At 34.1% G+C, this 19,706-nt stretch overlaps 1 protein-coding gene across 3 annotated transcripts; it reads right to left on the reverse strand.

The window, feature by feature from the left end:
• Window positions 1-16,426, reverse strand: LOC132279577 (methylsterol monooxygenase 1-1-like). Of its 3 annotated transcripts, none has more exons than XM_059781596.1 (5): window positions 16,097-16,426; window positions 15,324-15,646; window positions 14,363-14,510; window positions 14,231-14,260; window positions 1-81 (listed from the first exon to the last, which is right to left on the reverse strand). In XM_059781596.1, exons 1-5 carry the CDS (start codon window positions 16,424-16,426, stop codon window positions 1-3), a joined length of 912 nt encoding a protein of 303 aa, XP_059637579.1. The 3 variants fall into 3 exon arrangements, with proteins under 3 accessions (XP_059637579.1, XP_059637581.1, XP_059637580.1); XM_059781597.1 differs by lacking the exon at window positions 1-81 and adding an exon at window positions 13,704-13,784; XM_059781598.1 differs by lacking the exons at window positions 1-81; window positions 14,231-14,260 and adding an exon at window positions 9,016-9,084.
• Between the last annotated feature and the right edge of the window lie 3,280 nt (window positions 16,427-19,706).

Here is a 19,706-nt window from a genome sequence, read left to right on the forward strand (position 1 = left end):
CTACTCAGATTTCAAATCTTTGGTAGAAATGTCATAGGACTCTCCATCTTGTTCGCCGTTGCTTCTCATATCCTCCCACAACTAAACAAGTTCAAAAGGAATGGTTATAAGGAACAAAACACAAATTTACATACAAATTATATGAATCACTTGCTTAATATATATATATATATATATATATATATATATATAACTTGCTTAATATTCATCAGACATTTCTGACTGATGTAGCAGTGCCATTTTTAATCAACAGACATTTCTTAAACGTTTCGTGCCACGTTAATTAGAATTCAATCCGACCATGCACAAAATAAGCAACAGTAAAGTTTTCAGGAGTACCTTGTCATATTTCTTCAGATACCGGTATCCCTGTTTAAGTACATAAACGGCACATTAAGACATGACATATAAAACATGTGTAATTTTCTAGAAGAAGATGAGTAGATGATGTTAATTGTGGACTGACCTTGTTGGTTCCATAAATGTAATCACAATAAGTGAATATTGAGGTGAAGTTACTCTGACTTCGTCCGCCAACGTAATGGTGATAGTCATGGTATTCTGCTCCTCCATAAAATGGAATAAATTTTGTGGGAGTCCAAGGGAAGTCATATCTGCATAATAGCAAACACCAATTTCATTCAACTTCATTCCAGTAAGTAACTGAAGAATTCTAGGTAGAACAAATTAGAATTATTAGATATAATATCGCAATAAGGAGAGCCATTACAAGAGCAGTTTGATAGTGAAGAAAATATTCAAAAGCTGATTTTAACAGGCCGGTGGCCTAGCGATATCAGGCATTTACTTTTCAAAGGGAGGTAAGGGGTTTGAACCTCGGTGGAGACATGAGTGTGTGAGTATCACCTAGGAAAAATAAAAAAATAGTCACAAAGACTTAACCTCAAAGAAAAAGAAAATAGTGAATTTCACTATATAATAGGGCAAAGTGCAAGAAACCCCCTTGTTATTGTTGGGGAAACGGAAGTTTTTAAAACTTTATGGGGGTTTTTCAAATAAAGATCTTAATTCATGTGTAGAGACAAGTTTTATGCATGAGAAATATGATGATCCATTCAATTTAGGGATAGAAAACTTACATCAAGGCTTGAGTAAGCCTTAGATCTCTCCTCTAAAGTGAATATTCTCACTTATTGTAAATCTCTTTGCTAGATACTTTCTCATTGAATCTCCATTTTCTTGGTAATGGTCTCTTTTAGAATCACCCATAAGCCTCCATGAATAACCTTAGAAAACTAGGCTTGTGGGAGCCTCCATTAGATGAGAACACTAGCCCTAAAATTCTAGAGAGAGAAAATATATTCCTTTTTCTTCCAAAAGTTACCATAAAATATACATGGACCATGTATATATAGGCAACATAAAGATAAGAAAAGGAAACAATAAATCCTTCTCAATCTCTAATTCAGATATCTCAAATCTAATGGGATTCCAATATCAAGTTGGGCTATGAGTGAAAATCTTTTGCGCTTATTATTTTCTTAGCTATAATGAATTAATAATTGGCCCGATTCACCCAATTCAATTAATTTATAAATTAATTTCTACTCCACTAAAATAAATTAATTGAACTCCAATTAAATAATAAATAACCTCTAAGTTAATGTTGCACTTTGACCCCTATATGCATAATTAGTTATCGGATAAATAAAGGCATCAATCCAACTATTTAAATAATTGGTACCTTTGATTATTTCCGCTTCGATCACAATAAAACATTTGTTTGACAAAAATAATAATTTAAATAAATAAATATATAATAAATCATTTTGTTTAAAAACACACGAAGCCTTCGAATTTACTTTATGATCAACCATAATCAATACAAAATAAATACAAGTAGTAATGATGCAAATATTAAAAATATAACCCTCTAACTATTAATTACATAATTACCCAAAGTGCCGGTCTTAGGATTCCGAAAATTCCGCCGAACAAATCAAAGTAATTACTAATTAATAAAAGAGTTTATACTTCTCTCATACTTAAGAGTCAAATGTCATGACGGTGATAGGGAGCAATTGCATACGACGGCTCTCGCAATATATCTCAATCTAACGTGAATCCAGTTCAAGTCTTAGTTAATAATGAGTCCATCCATAATTACCAACTATGAACTATTTATGATTACTATTTATATTCATGTATTGATCGCCATCACATACATATATATATATATATATATATCTCGTGTAATCAAGTGGACACTATCAATTCTATAATGAATCGAAACATAATGCATTGAATTCATCAATTGTATAAAACATATATATTTCAGAATCTTAGGAACATATGTCACTTTAATCCAATTAGGAATTCGCTATGCCAGGGCATATAAATCCCAACAGTCATAACCTTTAACATTTGAAAAATGTGACCTCCACTATCAATTTTGACCAATTTTTTTAATAAAAATCCCAAAATATCCTCTTTCCCAAAAGTTTTTTTTGGTCTTAATGGCATTTTAAGTATTTTAGTAATCAAATTGAGAAAATTTCCTTATTTGCTCAATTAGAACAATGCAATAGGGTTTTTTTTTTTTTTTTTTTTTTTTTTTTTTTAACATCAAGGGAGTTTTTGCACAATTTGTATATATAACAGAGTTAAACTAACAAGCCTGCATTTATGAATATCTAATTAACCTCATCTTCCAATACCCCTCTATAAAGAGTGCATATCTAAATCTTTATTAAATGCGGAAAAATATCATTGAAAACCAAATGTCATGAATCATTGCTAATCCAATTAATTCCCTGTGACATTATGCATAAAACATATATAATCTTTCTGCAACAATTCACATCAAACTATGAAATTTAACAAAGAAAAATTAACAAGAAATGGTTTAGACGAAAAAGTGTAGGAATATTATGCATACCCACTATGAGTCTTGATTGCCTCTAGCTGCCGAAGAACCATCCAAAGCCATAATGTAATCATATGGCTGGGGACCATCAATGAACTAAGAAAAGATGCAAAACCAAATATTAAGACCTCTGCCCAATGGGCATAGGGTGCTGCAAATCCAATTGGCGCAGTGTATTCGTGGTGGACTCTGTGTATATTCTCGAAACCCCATTGACAATGTAGCAACCTATGCAGCCAATAATTTGCATAGTCCTCGACAACAGCATACACCAACAATTGCTAAAACATCTCCTTCTTGGATGTGATGTAGTGCAAACATGGCAGCCATGTCAACAAATTATGGAGGCTGGGGTGGCGGTGGTTCAACGAGAAGACCAACGGTTATCTTGGAAGTGGCTTGGAATAGAAGATTTATTTCCCAACTACTTATGTTTATATTTCTTAGTATTTTGTGTTTACTAAGTTGTGCTTAATTTATTAGTCAACCTTGAGTTTTGTGTTGAAAGTTGGAAGTTGAAGCCTCTTTAATTTAATGTTGAAGATGAAGACTTGTATTTATAAGTGTTGATGTAAAGAAGAAAGCAGACTTTGAATATTATGTTCTGATAATGATATTATATAGCATTTACTCTTGTTCATCCACTCATTCTCTTGGTTGTGACTTCTTGTTTTATAATTCTTCTTCTTCCTTCTCATCCAACCCATCATTTGGTATCAGAGCTTACGTTACACTCTCGGGCTGACTTTTATTGTTCTTGCTTCATGGCGGCTAGAAGAGGTAGAAGAAGAAATGGCAACCGTATGATGGGAGATTTGAAGGATGAAAGAGATGATGAACTTCAAGCACTTCGAAGACAAGTTGAGCAACTTACCTTGCGACTGGAACGCCAAGAAGCTCATCGTGAGCATGGTAGATCAAGTCGTGGGTCTTCTTATGACGAGTATGATAAAAACCTTTTTCCCAATTGTGCGGGGCCATGGTTGGGAAGGTTCTATCGTGATTCTGAATATGTGAAGATTGATTTACCGGAGTTCTATGGACGTCTTCAGCCCGAAGAGTTTCTTAATTGGCTTAGTGCCATTGAGAAATTCTTTGATTACAAAGAAACAACCGAGAATCAAAAAGTGAGCTTGTGGCAACAAGGCTTCAAGGTTATGCTTCGGCATAGTGGGACAAAGTTCAAGAGATGAGGCTTCGCAAGGGAAAGCCTAAAATTACTTCTTGGGAGAAAATGAAGTCTAGGCTTCAAGAGAAATTTCTACCTTTGGATATTGCGCAAAGTTGTTTTTCTCAATTTAACAACTTTCGCCAAGATTCAAAGAGTGTGTTAGATTACACTGAAGAATTTTACAAACTCATGGCCCGGAATGACATTCAAGAAACTAAAGAACAACTTGTTTCAAGATATATTGGTGGGTTGAAAATTCCAATTCACAATGAAGTAGAAATCTATCGAGTATGGAGGGTCAATGATGCTTACCAATTAGCCTTGAAAGTTGAGGCTAAACTTGCTTGTGGTGGTGCTAAAAAGTTTGTGGATGTTTATAGTTTTTATCCTCCTTCAAAAGGTGAATCTTCTCATAGTGAAGAAACTAATTTCAAGTTTGAAAATGTGACTAAAAATTCTGCAAAATCAGTCCCTACTAAACATAGAGGAGCTCAATTTAGTCGCAACAATCCAATTTCTTGTTTCAAATGTGGCCAAGTTGGGTATCATTCCAATAAGTGTCCAAAAAGGTAGTTTGATACGCGTGTAGCATTTGATAATAAAAACAATGATGATTCAAATCAGCCCATATATGACGAGGAATGTGAATTGGAACGTGAAGAAATTGAATCTAAAAAAGGTGAAAGCTTGGTGATCCAAAGAGCACTTACCACTCCTAGATTTGAATCCAATGAAGATTGGCTTCGGTTTAATATCTTCAAAACTCGTTTCAAATCTCAAATCAAAGTGTGCACAATTGTTATTGATTGTGGGAGTTGTGAAAACATCGTCTCACAAGAAATAGTGAACAAGCTCAAACTCCAAACCGAGCCTCATCCAAAGCCTTATCGAATTGCATGGTTCAAGAAAGGAAATGAAGTAAAAGTCTTTAAAAGGTGTCTTATATCATTTTCTATGGGCAAAAATTATAATGATCAAGTATGGTGTGATGTTGTTCCTATGGATGTGTGTCACATACTTCTAGGAAGACCGTGGCAGTGCCATCTATGATGCAAGAACACTTACACTTTTAAAATGGGTAAAGTGGAAGTTGTTCTCTTACCAAGTAAAGAGGAAAGAACCCCCAAAACTTCACAAAAGGAGGGTAATAATTTTCTCGCTTTGCCAAAGTTTACGGAAGAAAATGATGAAAATGTGATGACCACAACAACAATGGAGGAAAAAAGAGAAGAACATGAAGTCCTACCTTTGATGGATTCATTTAATGATGACACTCCTACTTTGGCGTGTAAGGAGTTGAAAGAACGTCAATTTCACTTTTATGACAAAATTTGGGAAGAGTTCATGGAGCGTGAAACAGTAAAAAGGAGTGCAACGAAAGCAAAAATAAATGTTTAAATTTTGGTTCATCGGAAGTGTTCGATCATGTTTACCAAATTGGTTCACCTTGAAAAAAGAGTATGGAAAATCTATTATGAAAATGTATTCTTCGTTGGTAGAAAAATATTAATAGGTTTTACTCGAGTGCGTAAAAGAATAAAGAAGGGATGGAAGTTGTATTTGAGATTTTTTCATTGCAATTTGTGTTAGAACCAATATATTAACACGGTGAGTATCGAGGCTTAGAGGCGCGTAATTACTTCTTGAAGATAGTTAAAGCCTCTCCCACATGAAACGGAAGACAAATTGTAGCACTATCTCTGGAATTCAACTAAGCCCAGATATCAAATTTGTGCGTTCATGAAGGTTGCACTTCTTCTTCATGAACATGTGTATTTATCTCTATCCGATCAACTGAAAGTACGAAACTCACACACTCAAAGTCAATAGTTTGAAAGCACCTTTTCAAATCCCTTTTGATTAACTGTAACTAGTTTAGAAAGTGTGTATATCATAGGCTTCATATGCCATACTATTTATACTAATTTATTTAGAAGTCATTAATAAAGTATTAAATGTAACTTTAAATTTAACTCATAAATAACATATTAATATAGTAGATTAAATACATCAAGTGAAGAACTTAAAGTTTAAAGTTTGTAATATCAATACTTTGTCTTCATAAATATAGAGTTATTAAAAATTAATTTGAAACATAACTCCAACAATCCCCCATTTGTAATAATTTCTCAAAAAATTAGTGTCATTTTGATTTTGTGTTCTTAAATAATACTGACGTGAAGCCTATAGAAAGGGAGCCATGGTTAAATTGTCATATATAGGTGAACAGGACCACAGGTGTATATGCGTATATTTATAGGTCTGTTACAGTAAAAGGTAAAGGAAACTTTTTAACTACTGTACTTAATTTTAATATGAAAATGATATTATTATTCTTAATTCAGTTTAAGAAAATCAATTATAATAGCCATTTATGTCATTTACTTTAAGAAAATAAGAGAATTTATATAATGAAAAATGGACATTACTTAGTGGCCTAATTAATAAAGCCTCTAACACCCCGAGCAGATGTGTGTCCGTGTTCAAGTCTTTCTCCCTCTAATTTGCCAAGAAAAAAAACAAAGTGTATTTATCATTTTTCAAAAATAAATTACATTTTTTTAACACACCACTCATTTGAAACTGTACATAAATTTTGATTCTGGAAATTCAGGAACGAAAATAAATGTGATAAACAATAAATTTTATTAAATAATATCATAAAATAAATGAGTACAATTCTCTGTTTGACAATTCTATTGTAGTATAGAATCTCCCTCTGATTGAATCTCCTTGGAACGTCGGGGCAAGGGCTTCGGAAGCTCAATCTTGGGCCGGTGGTTGGACTGTATTTGAGTTCTTCGAAATTGAAGAAAACTCAAATGGATTTTTGAACGAAGGTTGGTGAGGCTTGATCTCGAACGGTGGATTTGATAGTCTTTGATGAAGAACGGTGTATGTGTGGCACGCTTATTATTCTTCTTCTTCGGAAAACTTCAATGTTTTGTTTGTCTCTTTCTCAATGTCTCCTAAAATGTGTAGGGTGGCCTTGTATTCATAGGCTAGGAACGGGAACAAGTCATCGTGCAAACTCCAAATCAAGATCAACATCTGTGGTAGTGGCAGGGGACCTTTGACCGTCCCCTTCTCGAGGTGGGGCGGGAAGAGAAAAGAAAACCCTACAAGGAAAGCTCGAAGCGAAGGACCTGAGGGCGACAGAACGGAATGATTGAAGTGAAGCGACACGCTAGCTCGTTATTACGTTTGAGCTTGCCTGATCGATTGGTTTCAAACCCCGGTTCGAATAGGAGGAGTACGCCACGCTAATGTGCCTTGGATGATCCACATCTGTGATACCCCCAGATTCCCGAATGCGGGTTGGCCAGGCCCACGCCCGAATACCCGAGGATATCAAAAACAAATCGGCAATAAACGAACACAGAGTACAAAAGAATAAAGAAGAATAAATAAAATGCTGACAAGAAACTAAAATGATAATCTAATAATAAATCTCAGAATATATTTTCACTAATTAATAAACTCTTCTGATACAACTGATCCTCTAAAATACAGCTCGGGAATCCATACTGTGTGGACCCTTAGAAAATCCAAACTAAACAAATGACAGCAATAACTGGCTAAATTAGGAAACTGAATCATAAAGGAACTCTTATGTAGCATCGGAAGAATAAAATAGACTGATCCCCGCTCAGTACGAACAACCTCTACTCCTGACAAACACCTGAAAAATAATGGTGGGTCAGGCCCACAAACAAGTTCTACTCTACTACAGTCCAAACAGAGATTCGATACACGTATACATCCTAGTCAATTCAAACAGTAACTAGTAATCCGTATATATATATATACACACACTAAAGGAACCTTATAGACTATAGGGTTGTCTCAACCTGAATAGCAGGCAACATGCAAAACGCACATATAGTGGGCATGAGTACCTAGACCTACCAGGGTACACAACTACACTATATCTAGCTACACATCCCTGGCAATATACGCGCCCTAACCACTGATCCTGAAACTCAAGCTCATATCATGGCACCATACTTATATATATATATATAATTTAGTAACCATCATATCCAGTATAAATTAATCCTCCACAAGTCATTCAACTTGTTCAGCTGACCTGACTTAAATATAAGTAGGACTTAACATTTTAGTTAATCAATTCCCTTATATAATAAATTAATCCTCAATAAGTCATTCAACTTGTTCAGCTGACCTGACTTGAATATAAATAGGACTTAACATTTTAGTTAATCCATTCCCTTATATAAAATAGATAGGACTTAACTGATAAGTTAATCCATCCCTAGAATGCCACCGTTTCATACCGGTGCATTAAACCACACAATCCAACAATTGATGTAACAATTAAGAAAATACATCAAACAATCCAGAAATAACTATGATAATATGATATCGAGTTATCACAAAATAGGAATGACTTATTATTTATTTAAGCTTCCTATATCATATGTCCTACACAAACTGAATCTTATACATGATGATATTTTATTATACCATCAAATAAACATTCTCCATATCTAATTCATCCTACACATTTAATCTCAATTGCTAAAACATTTTAAAAGATTAAATCCATTCATTTGTTTAAAACATTCAAATAGCAAGCATCATTATGATTGAGTCTATTTAAATTTATTTAAACCCAAACCTAGTTCCTATTTAATGTTCAGGAATCCTAGGCATGTTTCTACGTTCCATCATTCCACAGATATGAAAAATACATAATTTAAACATATAAAAATTCACACCGAAAATCAAATCAAAATCATGCATTTATCAATTCATGACACAAGAACAGATATTGACCAATTTCATAAAACCTATATTCTAATCCAATTAAACATGCATAATTATTTAATTTTATGTGTTTAATAAATCCTGAAATTTCCTAGGCATGTACAGAAACACGAATCAAAGAGAAAGAGATAGAAGAAGAACTTGCCTTAAACTTTCGGATCGAAAGTTAAACTTCTTCTTCCTTGATCTTCTCTCTATATGGTTTTTCTCCTCCTTCCTTCCTTTTCCTCCTTCCCTCTCTAACTCTCTCTCTCTCTAGAATATATCACGTGAATATTTCTCACCTCCTTTTACAACCTATAGTTATATATTTATAGGCTAAATAAAATAACCCTAACCCTTTTCCCAATCCAAGTCAACTTAAAAAATTAAATATTAAAATATTAAAAAGGTAAGTAAAATATGTTACGTATATAATTTATGTATATCTTTATTAAATAAATAAATTATACGCATCCCATTATTTATTAATGGATTATCTAATAATACTTAAGTTACCATAATATTATAAAGTAACTTAAAACATAACACGTATCAAATCTATGTATATTTTTATTATTTAAATATAAAACATATACATCAGATTGAATATTACTACCCAAGTTACCATAAAAGTAATTAATAAATTACTTTCCCTTTTATATATATTAAAAAGGTAAGTAAAATATGTTACGTGTATAATTTATGTATGGTATCAGAGCCTGACCCATCCGAAAGTGTGCCGACAAGGATTTCGGGCCTCCAAGGGGGGTGGATTGTGATGACCTTGTGGTTGGGTGTGCCGTGGGTGGGTGCGAGAGACGCTGCCAGGCTACTACACTGGCGAGTTATGGGTGCACAGTCCCACGTCGCCTAGGTAGAGGAAAGGTGAAGTGCTTATATGTAAGTGTGTCACCTCCAATTGGCATGAGGCCTTTTGGGGTGAAGCCCAAAAGTAAAACCGTGTGGGCTTAGGCCCAAAGCGGATAATATCATACCATGTAGTGGAGTGGGTCGTTACAACATCTCAGGGTCAGGCACATTGAATTATCCATATGGCTGAGAGCCCTCACAGCCCAAGCACAACGACGCAATTATCAGGGGCGCAATCTACCATTGAGCTAATAGCCCGTAGTGCGAGCCTCCCATTGGAGGCCCGCTATGCCAAAAGCCAGAGAAACCCCATCCCTATCTTTCCTTTTTTCATCCCATGTCGCCACACGGGGGACATGGGGACGTAAAAAAGGGGATCGTATCAACTTGTTCCGACCTAGGATAATAAGCTTATGAACTTGGTCTTACTTCACCGTCGAGAAACGAAAGAAAATCCCACCTTCATAAGAATAAAGCATAGGCATTTCCCCCTATCGTTAGAATTTTATAAAAGGTAACTATCTCGGTTTCATATAAAATCTTTGAAAAAGACTTTCCTTCATAAAAAAGAAAAAGGATAATTTCACTGACACCCCCAATAGTTTGGCCAAATATCAGTCTAAAACATCTTTCGAAAATAACTATCACTTAGGTCCATTTTCGTTTTTCTGTTACAGCCTCCGTTAAAAACATGGGAAAAAACATGTTTGCCCCTAATTTTTTAATCATATTTATTCCAAAGTATCAGATAACCTAATTACTATTATACCCCTATTTAAATTATACAATTAAAATGACTCTTTTCTGGGGAGTCATACACACACACACACACACACTCAACCGAAAATTGAAGACCACGTTGGTGGAGGTGGCGGTATGGTGATAGTGGTGTGTCGCCAGTGGAGGTGCTAACTCGGACCTTTGCCACCACCGAGTCTAACTCAGACGATGATGGCGACGACGAATTTCAGATGATGGACGGCGCAAGGCAGGTGATGGGTGATGGCCGTTGAGGTTGTAATTCGACATCCCGACAGTGATGGGCGACGACGAATTTCAGAATTTCCCCTTTCTCTCTCTAAAAAGCCTCCAATTTCAGAAAGGCTTTGGTGACTCGCCGGTCCGACATCAACCTCTCCCTCCCCGGCGACGCCTTCGATGTCTTCGTCTGCGCCAAGACTGCCCTCGATCTCGCCTGCCCTACCGTCATCTCCTGTGCCGACACATCGCCATCGCTGCCCGAGAGCTCGTCACCATGATGGCGCACCTGCCCCACCATCGTTTCCTTTACCTGATGCGCCGCCGTCTCCTGCGCCGAGATCCTCGCCGGTGTTGTGGTGGTGTTGTGCTTGTGTGTGTATATATATATATCAGTGTCGCCTGGATCTGTCATCCTCATCTGATTATTAGACGGACAAGGGGATGAGGAAAATTGGAATTCTGCAAATTGGAATCCTCTTATATATATATGAGGAAAATTGGAATCCTCGCCGGTGTTGGTGGTGGTCGCAGATGTTGGTGGTGGTGTTGAGAAAAATTGGAATCCTCGCTGGTGTTGGTGGTGGTTGCTGGTGTTGGTGGTGTTGTGCTTGTGTGTAATATATATCTGTGTGTGTGTAGGGGGGTAAAAATGTCATTTGAATACTTAAAAAAATAATTTAATTAGTCAAATTAAAGTCAAATGAGGATAAACATGTCATTAAGTGGGTCAAACCAAAGTCAAAGGGTAAGAATGTCTTTTTACATGTAAAAAGTGGTCTGACACACCTGTCAATTAACTTTTGGGGTGTGAGTGAAAAACGGAGCAAACGTTTGTAATGTGAGTGATAGTTATTTTCGAAAGATATTTTAGACTGATATTTGGCCAAACTACTGGGGGTGTCAGTGAAATTATCCCAAAAGAAAACACTTATTATCTTTGGGATCTGATCCTAGACCGCTGCTCAATACCTTAGTGGATCAACTCTATTACATAAGTCGATTCCTAACTTTTATCTCATATCATGACATAAGTAAGCAGTTATTATTAAAAAAAGACAGCCCATAGTATGAACTAATAACTATAGAACTAATAACCAACTCATCACTTCACATTATCTAGATCTAAAGAACCAGTCAAGATATGATATATCAATCACATCATTGTAGCAATTGAATCTTTTTTGCATAAACAAAATAAAAATCAACCTAATTCTAATGTCACAATATTTTTTTTTTATACATGCCAAAGTGATGGAAAACGAAAAATATCTTTTACGTAGTATTTTTGTCATTAAAAGATCCTTTTGGCTGGTAATTATTCCAAACAATACTATCAATTCTGCAACAAAACCACTCATGCCTGGTAATGCAAGAGAAGCCATCGAAAAGCTACTGAACATTGTGAATATTTTTGGCATTAGGATAGTTATTCCGCCCATGTCGTCGAAATAAGCAATACGTATTCTATCATAACTCATTCCTGCCAAGAAAAAAAACGCGGCACCAATAAATTCATGAGATTATTTGTAAAATGGCTCCATTGAGTCCCATATCGGTTATAGAGCCTATTCCTATAATTATGAAACCCATATGAGATACAGAAGAATAGGCTATTCTTTTTTTAAAAATTATGTTGGCTAAGGGATGTTGAAGCTGCGTAGATTATTTGCGTTGTACCTACTATGATAAACCAAGGAGAAAAAATAGAATGAGCGTGCAGTAATAATTCCATATTGATCCGAACCAATCCATATGCTCCCATGAGTGGGTCGTTTAATTTGGAAACTCCCCAATATTGTGTGAGTTTTCCATAAATAAGGGATTTGTTTCATTTTATATGTAAATCAATTCAAATTCAAATTTGTATTAATTTGAATTTAATCGCATTTTTCTTTAAATGTTTGAACCTTTAAGATTTTGACACGTGTCCATTGATGGACCCGTGTTTGTGGAATTTAATTAATCAATAAATATTTGACTTCTTGACCAATCCGACGGTGATTAAACCATCACAAATTTTCGACGTCTACATAAACAAGGTGTATTTATCATTTTTCAAAAAGAAATTACATTTTTTAACACACCACTCATTTGAAAAATTACACCACAATGACATATCTATTCATTTGAATTTAATCGCACTTTTCTTTACTTGTAGTTAGGAATTGACAAAATCAGATGAGAGATATGATTGTGTCACCGAATAACCCTAATCCCTTTGTTTATAGGGATTTTGTATACCCATACATGTTGTCCTTGGTGCAATTCAGTTATATCACACCTACATCACATAATGAATGAGGTAACAATTATGTAACACATTTATATTAAGTAATATATTTACATAATTATTGTTTTATTAATTTAAAATTGTTGCTTTAAGTATATGACAAAAATTACACTAGAGGATCACGATTCGTGAAAGCTTCCAACCTTTTGCTTTACCTTTAAAAAAAAAAAGAAAAAAACCAAGCTTTCTTGATTCTTTTTTCTTTTATTTTTTTGATAAATTTTATTTGGTTTGATTGTTTATTGGCAAGTGAAGGAAATGATCAATATAATACTACCTGCGAATTTGATTAAATAATAATAATAATTAAGTTTGGCAAATAAAGTGACAGTCACAAGAAAAATAATGAACAAATATTAGTCCATACTAAAATTTTCAGATACATACCGCATCCAGACCAAGACATATAAACAAGGTACTTGGAATTTTAGCCAACAAATAATTCCAACCGAAATTCTTCAACCTAGATTACGATACATCACAATCATATGAACTAATAAAGTTCACAAATTAAATGTACTATTAATTGGAACTTCTTAAGAAAGAAGACAACATATTTGTAATGACATCAACATTTAATACAAAAGTGCCCAAGATTTTTTCTTTCATGGGAGAGATTCACATATCAAAGCTGTTGCTTGAGAAATATAGCATGGAATCTTTTTCACCAAACTTGGATTTTGGATCATCTTGACTTGAGAAAAAAGAGACAAGGTTTTTAAGTTTTGCGCCTACTCGGATTTCAAATCTTTGGTAGAAATGTCGTAGGACTCTCCATCTTGTTCGCGATTGCTTCTCATATTCTCCCTCAACTAAACAAGTTCGAATGGAATGGTTAGAACTTAGGAGGAACGAAACACAAATTTTCATACAAATTATATGAATCACTTAGCTTAATCCATAGACATTTCCTTAAAAGAAAGGTTAAAGTTTCATGCCGCATTAATTAGGATAATGAATCAACTTCCTTAACTATTTTTTTTTTTTTTTTTTTTTTTTTTTTTTTTTTTTTTGAGAAATGATAGATCTTCCGACCTCAATTGCCGTCTCCTCCTCTGAATACAACGTGATTGAATCACGTTGTAATTCTTAAGAAAAATCCCTTAAACATTTTTTTTTTGTTCAACTCATTCCCAACTACGTTGTATACGGAGAAAGAGTCAGTAATTGAGGTCAGAAGACCTATCACTTCTCTTCTTCTTTTTTAATTCAATCCAACCATGCACAAAATAAGCAACAATGAAGTTTTCGGGAGTACCTTGTCATATTTCTTCAGGTACCGGTATCCCTGTTTAAGTACATAAATGACACATTAAGACGTGACATATAGAACATATGCATTTTTCAAGAAGATGAGTAGATGATGTTAATTGTGGACTAAGTGACTAACCTTGTCGGTTCCATAAATGTAATCACAATAAGTGAATATTGAGGCGAAGTTACTCTGACTTCGTCCCCCAACGTAATGGTGATAGTCATGGTATTCTGCTCCTCCATAGAATGGAATAAATTTTGTGGGACTCCAAGGGAAGTCATATCTGCATAATAGCAAACACCAATTTCATTCATCTTAATTCCACTAGGTAACTGAAGAATTCTAGGTAGAACAAATTAGAATTATTAGATATAATATCGCAATAAGGAGAGCTATTACAAGAGCAGTTTGATAGTGAAGAGAATATTCAAAATCTGATTTTAATGTTAAGGGCAGGATACAGCAGCCACAATGGACTTAACCTCAGAGAAAAGAGAAAAAAAATAGTGAATTACTGTATATAATAGGGTAAGGTGCAAGAAACCTCTCAACATTTGAAAAATGTGTCCTCTAATATATGTAGACTGTCAATTTTGACCAATTTTTTTTATAAAAATCCCAAAATACCCTTTTTCTGGAGGGGTATTTCTTTTTTTTTTTTTTTTTTTTAAGGCATTTTAGTATTCAGAGAAAATTTTCTTATTTGCTCAATTAGAAAAATGCAATAGTTTTTTTTTTTTTTTTTTTTTTTTTTTTTTGACACTTGACCTATTAAAATATAACATTTTGGGCGATGATCAGTAGCAAGCAATGTATTGTTGTTAAAATAACAACCTGCATTCATGAATATCTAATTAACCTTGCCTTCCAATACCCCTTTATAAAGGATGCGTATCTCAATCTTTGTTGAGTACAGAAAAATATCATTGAGAACCAAATGTCATGAATCATTGCTAATCCAATTAATTCCCTGTGATATTATGCATAAAACATATATAATCTTTCTGCAACTATTCATATCAAACTATGCAGTTTAACAAAGAAAAATTAACAAGATATGGTTTAGACGAAAAAGGTGTAGGAATATTATGCATACCCACTGTGAGTCTCGATCGCCTCGAGCTGCCGGAGAACCATCCAAAGCCAGAATGTAATCATGTGGCCGGGGACCATCAATGGACCAAGAAATGATGCAAAACCAAGTATTAAGACCTCTGACCAATGGGCATAAGGTGCTGCAAATCCAATTGGCGCAGTGTATTCATGGTGGGCTCTGTGTATATTCTCGAAACCCCATTGACAATGTAGCAACCTATGCAGCCAATAATTTGCATAGTCCTCAACAACAGCATACACCAACAATTGCCAAAACATCTCCTTCCCGGATGGCAATGGTAAACCTGTTCGAATCCCAATCAACTACAACAATCGAAACACCAATTTGGTTGCCTTTTCCAAAACATAAAAAATAAAAAAGATGTGTGTGTTAATTTGTGGCCTAATTTGTTTCCAGGGGTTTGTGGACTGAAACTCGTAATTCCTTGATTTTGATATATTAAAATCTTTCCTGAGATCTTCACCATTAACTTTAAATTTTATACTGAATCACGCAAATCTTTTTCTTTTGTGTGATGCTTTTTTCTTAATTGTGTTCTTGTTTCGTGATGTTTGTTGTAACAATATATCAAACGTGTAATCATAAAGCCCTGTTTTACTTCACATGTTCCAATTCTACAAACATTGCAATCGAAAGGGCAACTCATATGCACATACTATATATATATATATATATATATATATATATATAGACACACACAAACACAATATAAACTATGTATTAGAGGGAGAGCTTAAGGGTTTTTTTTATACCTCAATGACAGGGTAAGAAAACAGTTGGAGAGGACCGACTGCAAGAACAAATGTGAGCATGACAGCTTTATAGCATCTAAACATGTCAGAGAAGGAGTTCTTGACTTTGGGCTGAACCTTGAATTTATCAATGTTCTTGGACCGAATTAGCTCGGCGAACATGTAGGGAAGAGGAAGTATAGTGTAGAAGAAAAACAAGAAGAGAGTGTTGTGACAGTAGAGAAAATAATCTGACTTGTTTGCAGAGTATTTGAACCATACTGTCTCTGCATAACTTAGATTTCTTCCGAGAGATGTTTCGGCTTCTTCAATGCTTTGATACGGCAACATTGTAAGATCATACGTGATGAAAATATCAAAAGAAAATTATCTACATATACCTAGTTATATATATATATATATATGCATATAGAGAGAGAAAAAAGACGAAGAAGCTAAAAGAACACAGATTTTGCGAGGGCGGGCTATTGTGATTGCAGAGAGTAAGAAGATGGAGAAAATTAAGGGAAACTATTGTATGGTCCCAACCAATTTCTAAATGACAAATGAATAAAAATGGAATAAAGTTGATATAAAATTGACAAATTTGATTATGTATCAGTTAATGATTGTCTTCGACATAAAGACTAATGACCTCAGAATCATGTAATAATTTTTTAAAAATTGGTGTTATTTTGATTTTGTGTTCTTAAAATAATACTGACGGTGAAGCGTATAGAAAGGAAGCCATGGTTAAATTAAGGGTCATACATAGGCATACAGATGTATATGTGTATATTTATAGGTATGTTACATTAAAGGGTAAAGGAAATTTTTTAACAAATGTACTTAATTTTAATTTGAAAATGATATTATTATTCTCAATTCAGTTTATGAAAATCAATTATAGTAGCCAAAAAAAGTGGGCATCATTTAGTGGCCTAATTAATAGAGGGTCTAAATTCCCGAGCTAATGTGTCCCCGTATTCGAGTCTCTCTCCCTCTAATTTGTTAGGATAAAAAAAAAAATAAAGTGTATTTATCATTTTTCAAAAATAAATTACATTTTTTAACACGCTGCTTATTTGGAAAATTACACTAATTTTCTATTATCAGTTACAAATTATCTCCCATGTTTGTTTTTTATTTATCAATTCAATTTATCTATCTTAAACAATAAATCTTCAATAATTTGAGTAAAATCAATATTGTCTAATATTTTGATAAGTGATAACTAAAATCAAGAGTTTAAAATGACGAAGTGGATTGTCTTTTTGTCATTGTGGCATCTCAATTCTCAAATTAGTCTTGGCCTTTGGGGTTTAATTCCACAAGTCAATATATAGGGTAAGTGCATAAAACACTCATGGAGTATGCTTTTCGTAATATTTTTACCTCCTATTTGAAAAAAATGTGCAATAAACACCCCTAATCTTTTGACATTGTGTAAAATTACCCATCTGTCACAAATATGACATAAATTGTGTTGTAATACCCATTTTGTCCTTTTATTCTTCCGAAAATGCCCAGGGGTTTATATGCAATCATCCTCTTCACTGCAATCATCCTCTGTCGTCCCGTGCTCGCCGGTGGTTTCTTCAGAGCTCACTATCGCTGTTCAGATAGTGCTGCCAACCTCAGATCCACAATCATCGTCGAGGTTTTCCTCACCGCCGGTGACACCAACTAACAGTCGGCCGTCACGTCTGCATCACAAACGGGCCACCACTTTCGCACTAGCAGCCACGCATCGTCAGCTTCTCACAAACGCAATCATCTCTTTGCCATTGGCCACCCGAACCAGAGAAGACCAACTATAACTCGCCTTCCCTAGCAAACCCACCGCTAATCGGTTGGTCCATCTTTTTTGTTCATTGTTCAAGAACATCATCACAAGCTTGCAGTCACACCAGCTGCCGCCGGAGTTACAGCAATGGACGTCACGATCTACATGCACCAACAACAAAGGCGCATCAGATCTACTCGTACCAACAGCAGGGGCGTGTCACATTCACACGTCGCCCTCAATATCACTCACGTTCGTCTGGTCCGATGCGCTGCCATCCTCTCCGAGCACATCCATAAGTCTGCCGTCGAACCATCCTACTCCACCTTACTTCATCATCGTTGCCGACCTCGGTATGAACAAAGATACGTTTCTCTACTGCCGGAACACAGTCCATTCACCGGGAGCTCACTGTCACTGCTGGCCATGTCTATGGGGTGTGCAAAACAACGTCACTAAAGTATGTCCTTTTTGGTCTTTTTACAAAAAAAAATTTATTTTTATATATTTTATAAAATGGTTCAGTAAGGGTAATTTGGTCAATTTAGATTCTAAATGTGTTAGTAGGACCTAATTGCACCAAATTGAAACTTGAAGTGGGTTTTTTTTACACGTGAAGAGTGTGATATGCACTGTAAAGATGTGTTTTCTACGCTACAACATCACATGCGCCAAAACAACTAAAATATGATTAAATTTGATGTACAAGTAACAAACTTGTAACCAATGGGGCATATTTTCGATGAACTGATTTCTTCTCCTATTAAGATCACAGTTTGTGTATGATGAAAATGTTTTGTTTCCACCAGACAAGAAATCCATTTGAGAGTATACGGAGCCTTCCCTCCATTACTGTCCAATTGAGTGGCAGGCAGCAGGCGACGGTTACATTTCCCTTTTACTTCCAGCAGATCGACTTTCCAACTGGACCTAAAATCATTACCATTCATATGGTGTGAAGAAATCTCTCAGGAATCTTATCATGTCATATATATATATATATATATATATATATATATTACCAATTAAAATACAAACATAAATTAATTATTAAATAAATAAATAATAAAGTTATACAACTCCTCACTATTATTAAAACATAAGTTACCATTATAAATAAATAAATAATAAAAATTATACAACTCCTCACCATTGTTAAAACATAAGTTGCCAAATAAAATTCAAACAATACAAACATAAGTTTATCATTAAGTAAATAAATAATAAAATTATACAACTCCTCACCATTATTAACACATAAGTTACCAATATCTATCTATCTATCTATCTATATATATATACTATATAATTATATATCATATTATTAAAAGTGTAAAAAAAAAATAGTCTTAATTTTGATATTGTTTTGAAAATACACCTATCAATAATTGAATTCTTATTGGAAATTTTAATTAATAATTATTATTTTTATCTCTTTTACCTTGTGTCAATTTCATGTTCATTAATCATTTTAGAATTTTGCTAATTATGTTTTATAGAATAATTTCCTATTTTATTATTGTTAAGATTTTGTAAATTGTCTTCATTACAACCTAGTTTTACCTATTTATTATGAATTTTTAATAAAAGAAATCTATTTAGACAAGAAAATATATAAAAAAAGATAAATAATTTATTCCCTCTAATTACAGAATAAAATATATAAAAAGAAATAAATACATCTTAGTATAAATAAAGAAAATACTCAATCATTATATAATTTATATTCATTGACTTGTTGAATATTATTCATTACTAAAATAAGTATTAGTAAATTATAATAAATAAATAAACTAGTCTTGATTTTGATATTGTTTTAGGAATTACCTATCTATTACCCATCTA

This window comes from Cornus florida, unplaced genomic scaffold, assembly GCF_030987335.1.
Source record: "Cornus florida cultivar Cherokee Brave unplaced genomic scaffold, ASM3098733v1 CherokeeBrave_3.0.0_Hap2_Chr10, whole genome shotgun sequence".
Classification (NCBI taxonomy): Eukaryota; Viridiplantae; Streptophyta; class Magnoliopsida; order Cornales; family Cornaceae; genus Cornus; species Cornus florida.

Excerpts from the sequence above, each read along its gene's own strand:
- LOC132279577 (XM_059781596.1), bottom strand. The coding sequence starts at position 16,426 with ATGTTGCCGTATCAAAGCATTGAAGAAGCCGAAACATCTCTCGGAAGA. Across the intron at positions 15,647-16,096 it reads TTTCTTACCCTGTCATTGAG|TTGATTGGGATTCGAACAGG; the intron begins GTATAAAAAAAA and ends CGATTGTTGTAG. Across the intron at positions 14,261-14,362 it reads ACATTTATGGAACCGACAAG|GGATACCGGTACCTGAAGAA; the intron begins GTTAGTCACTTA and ends GTACTTAAACAG.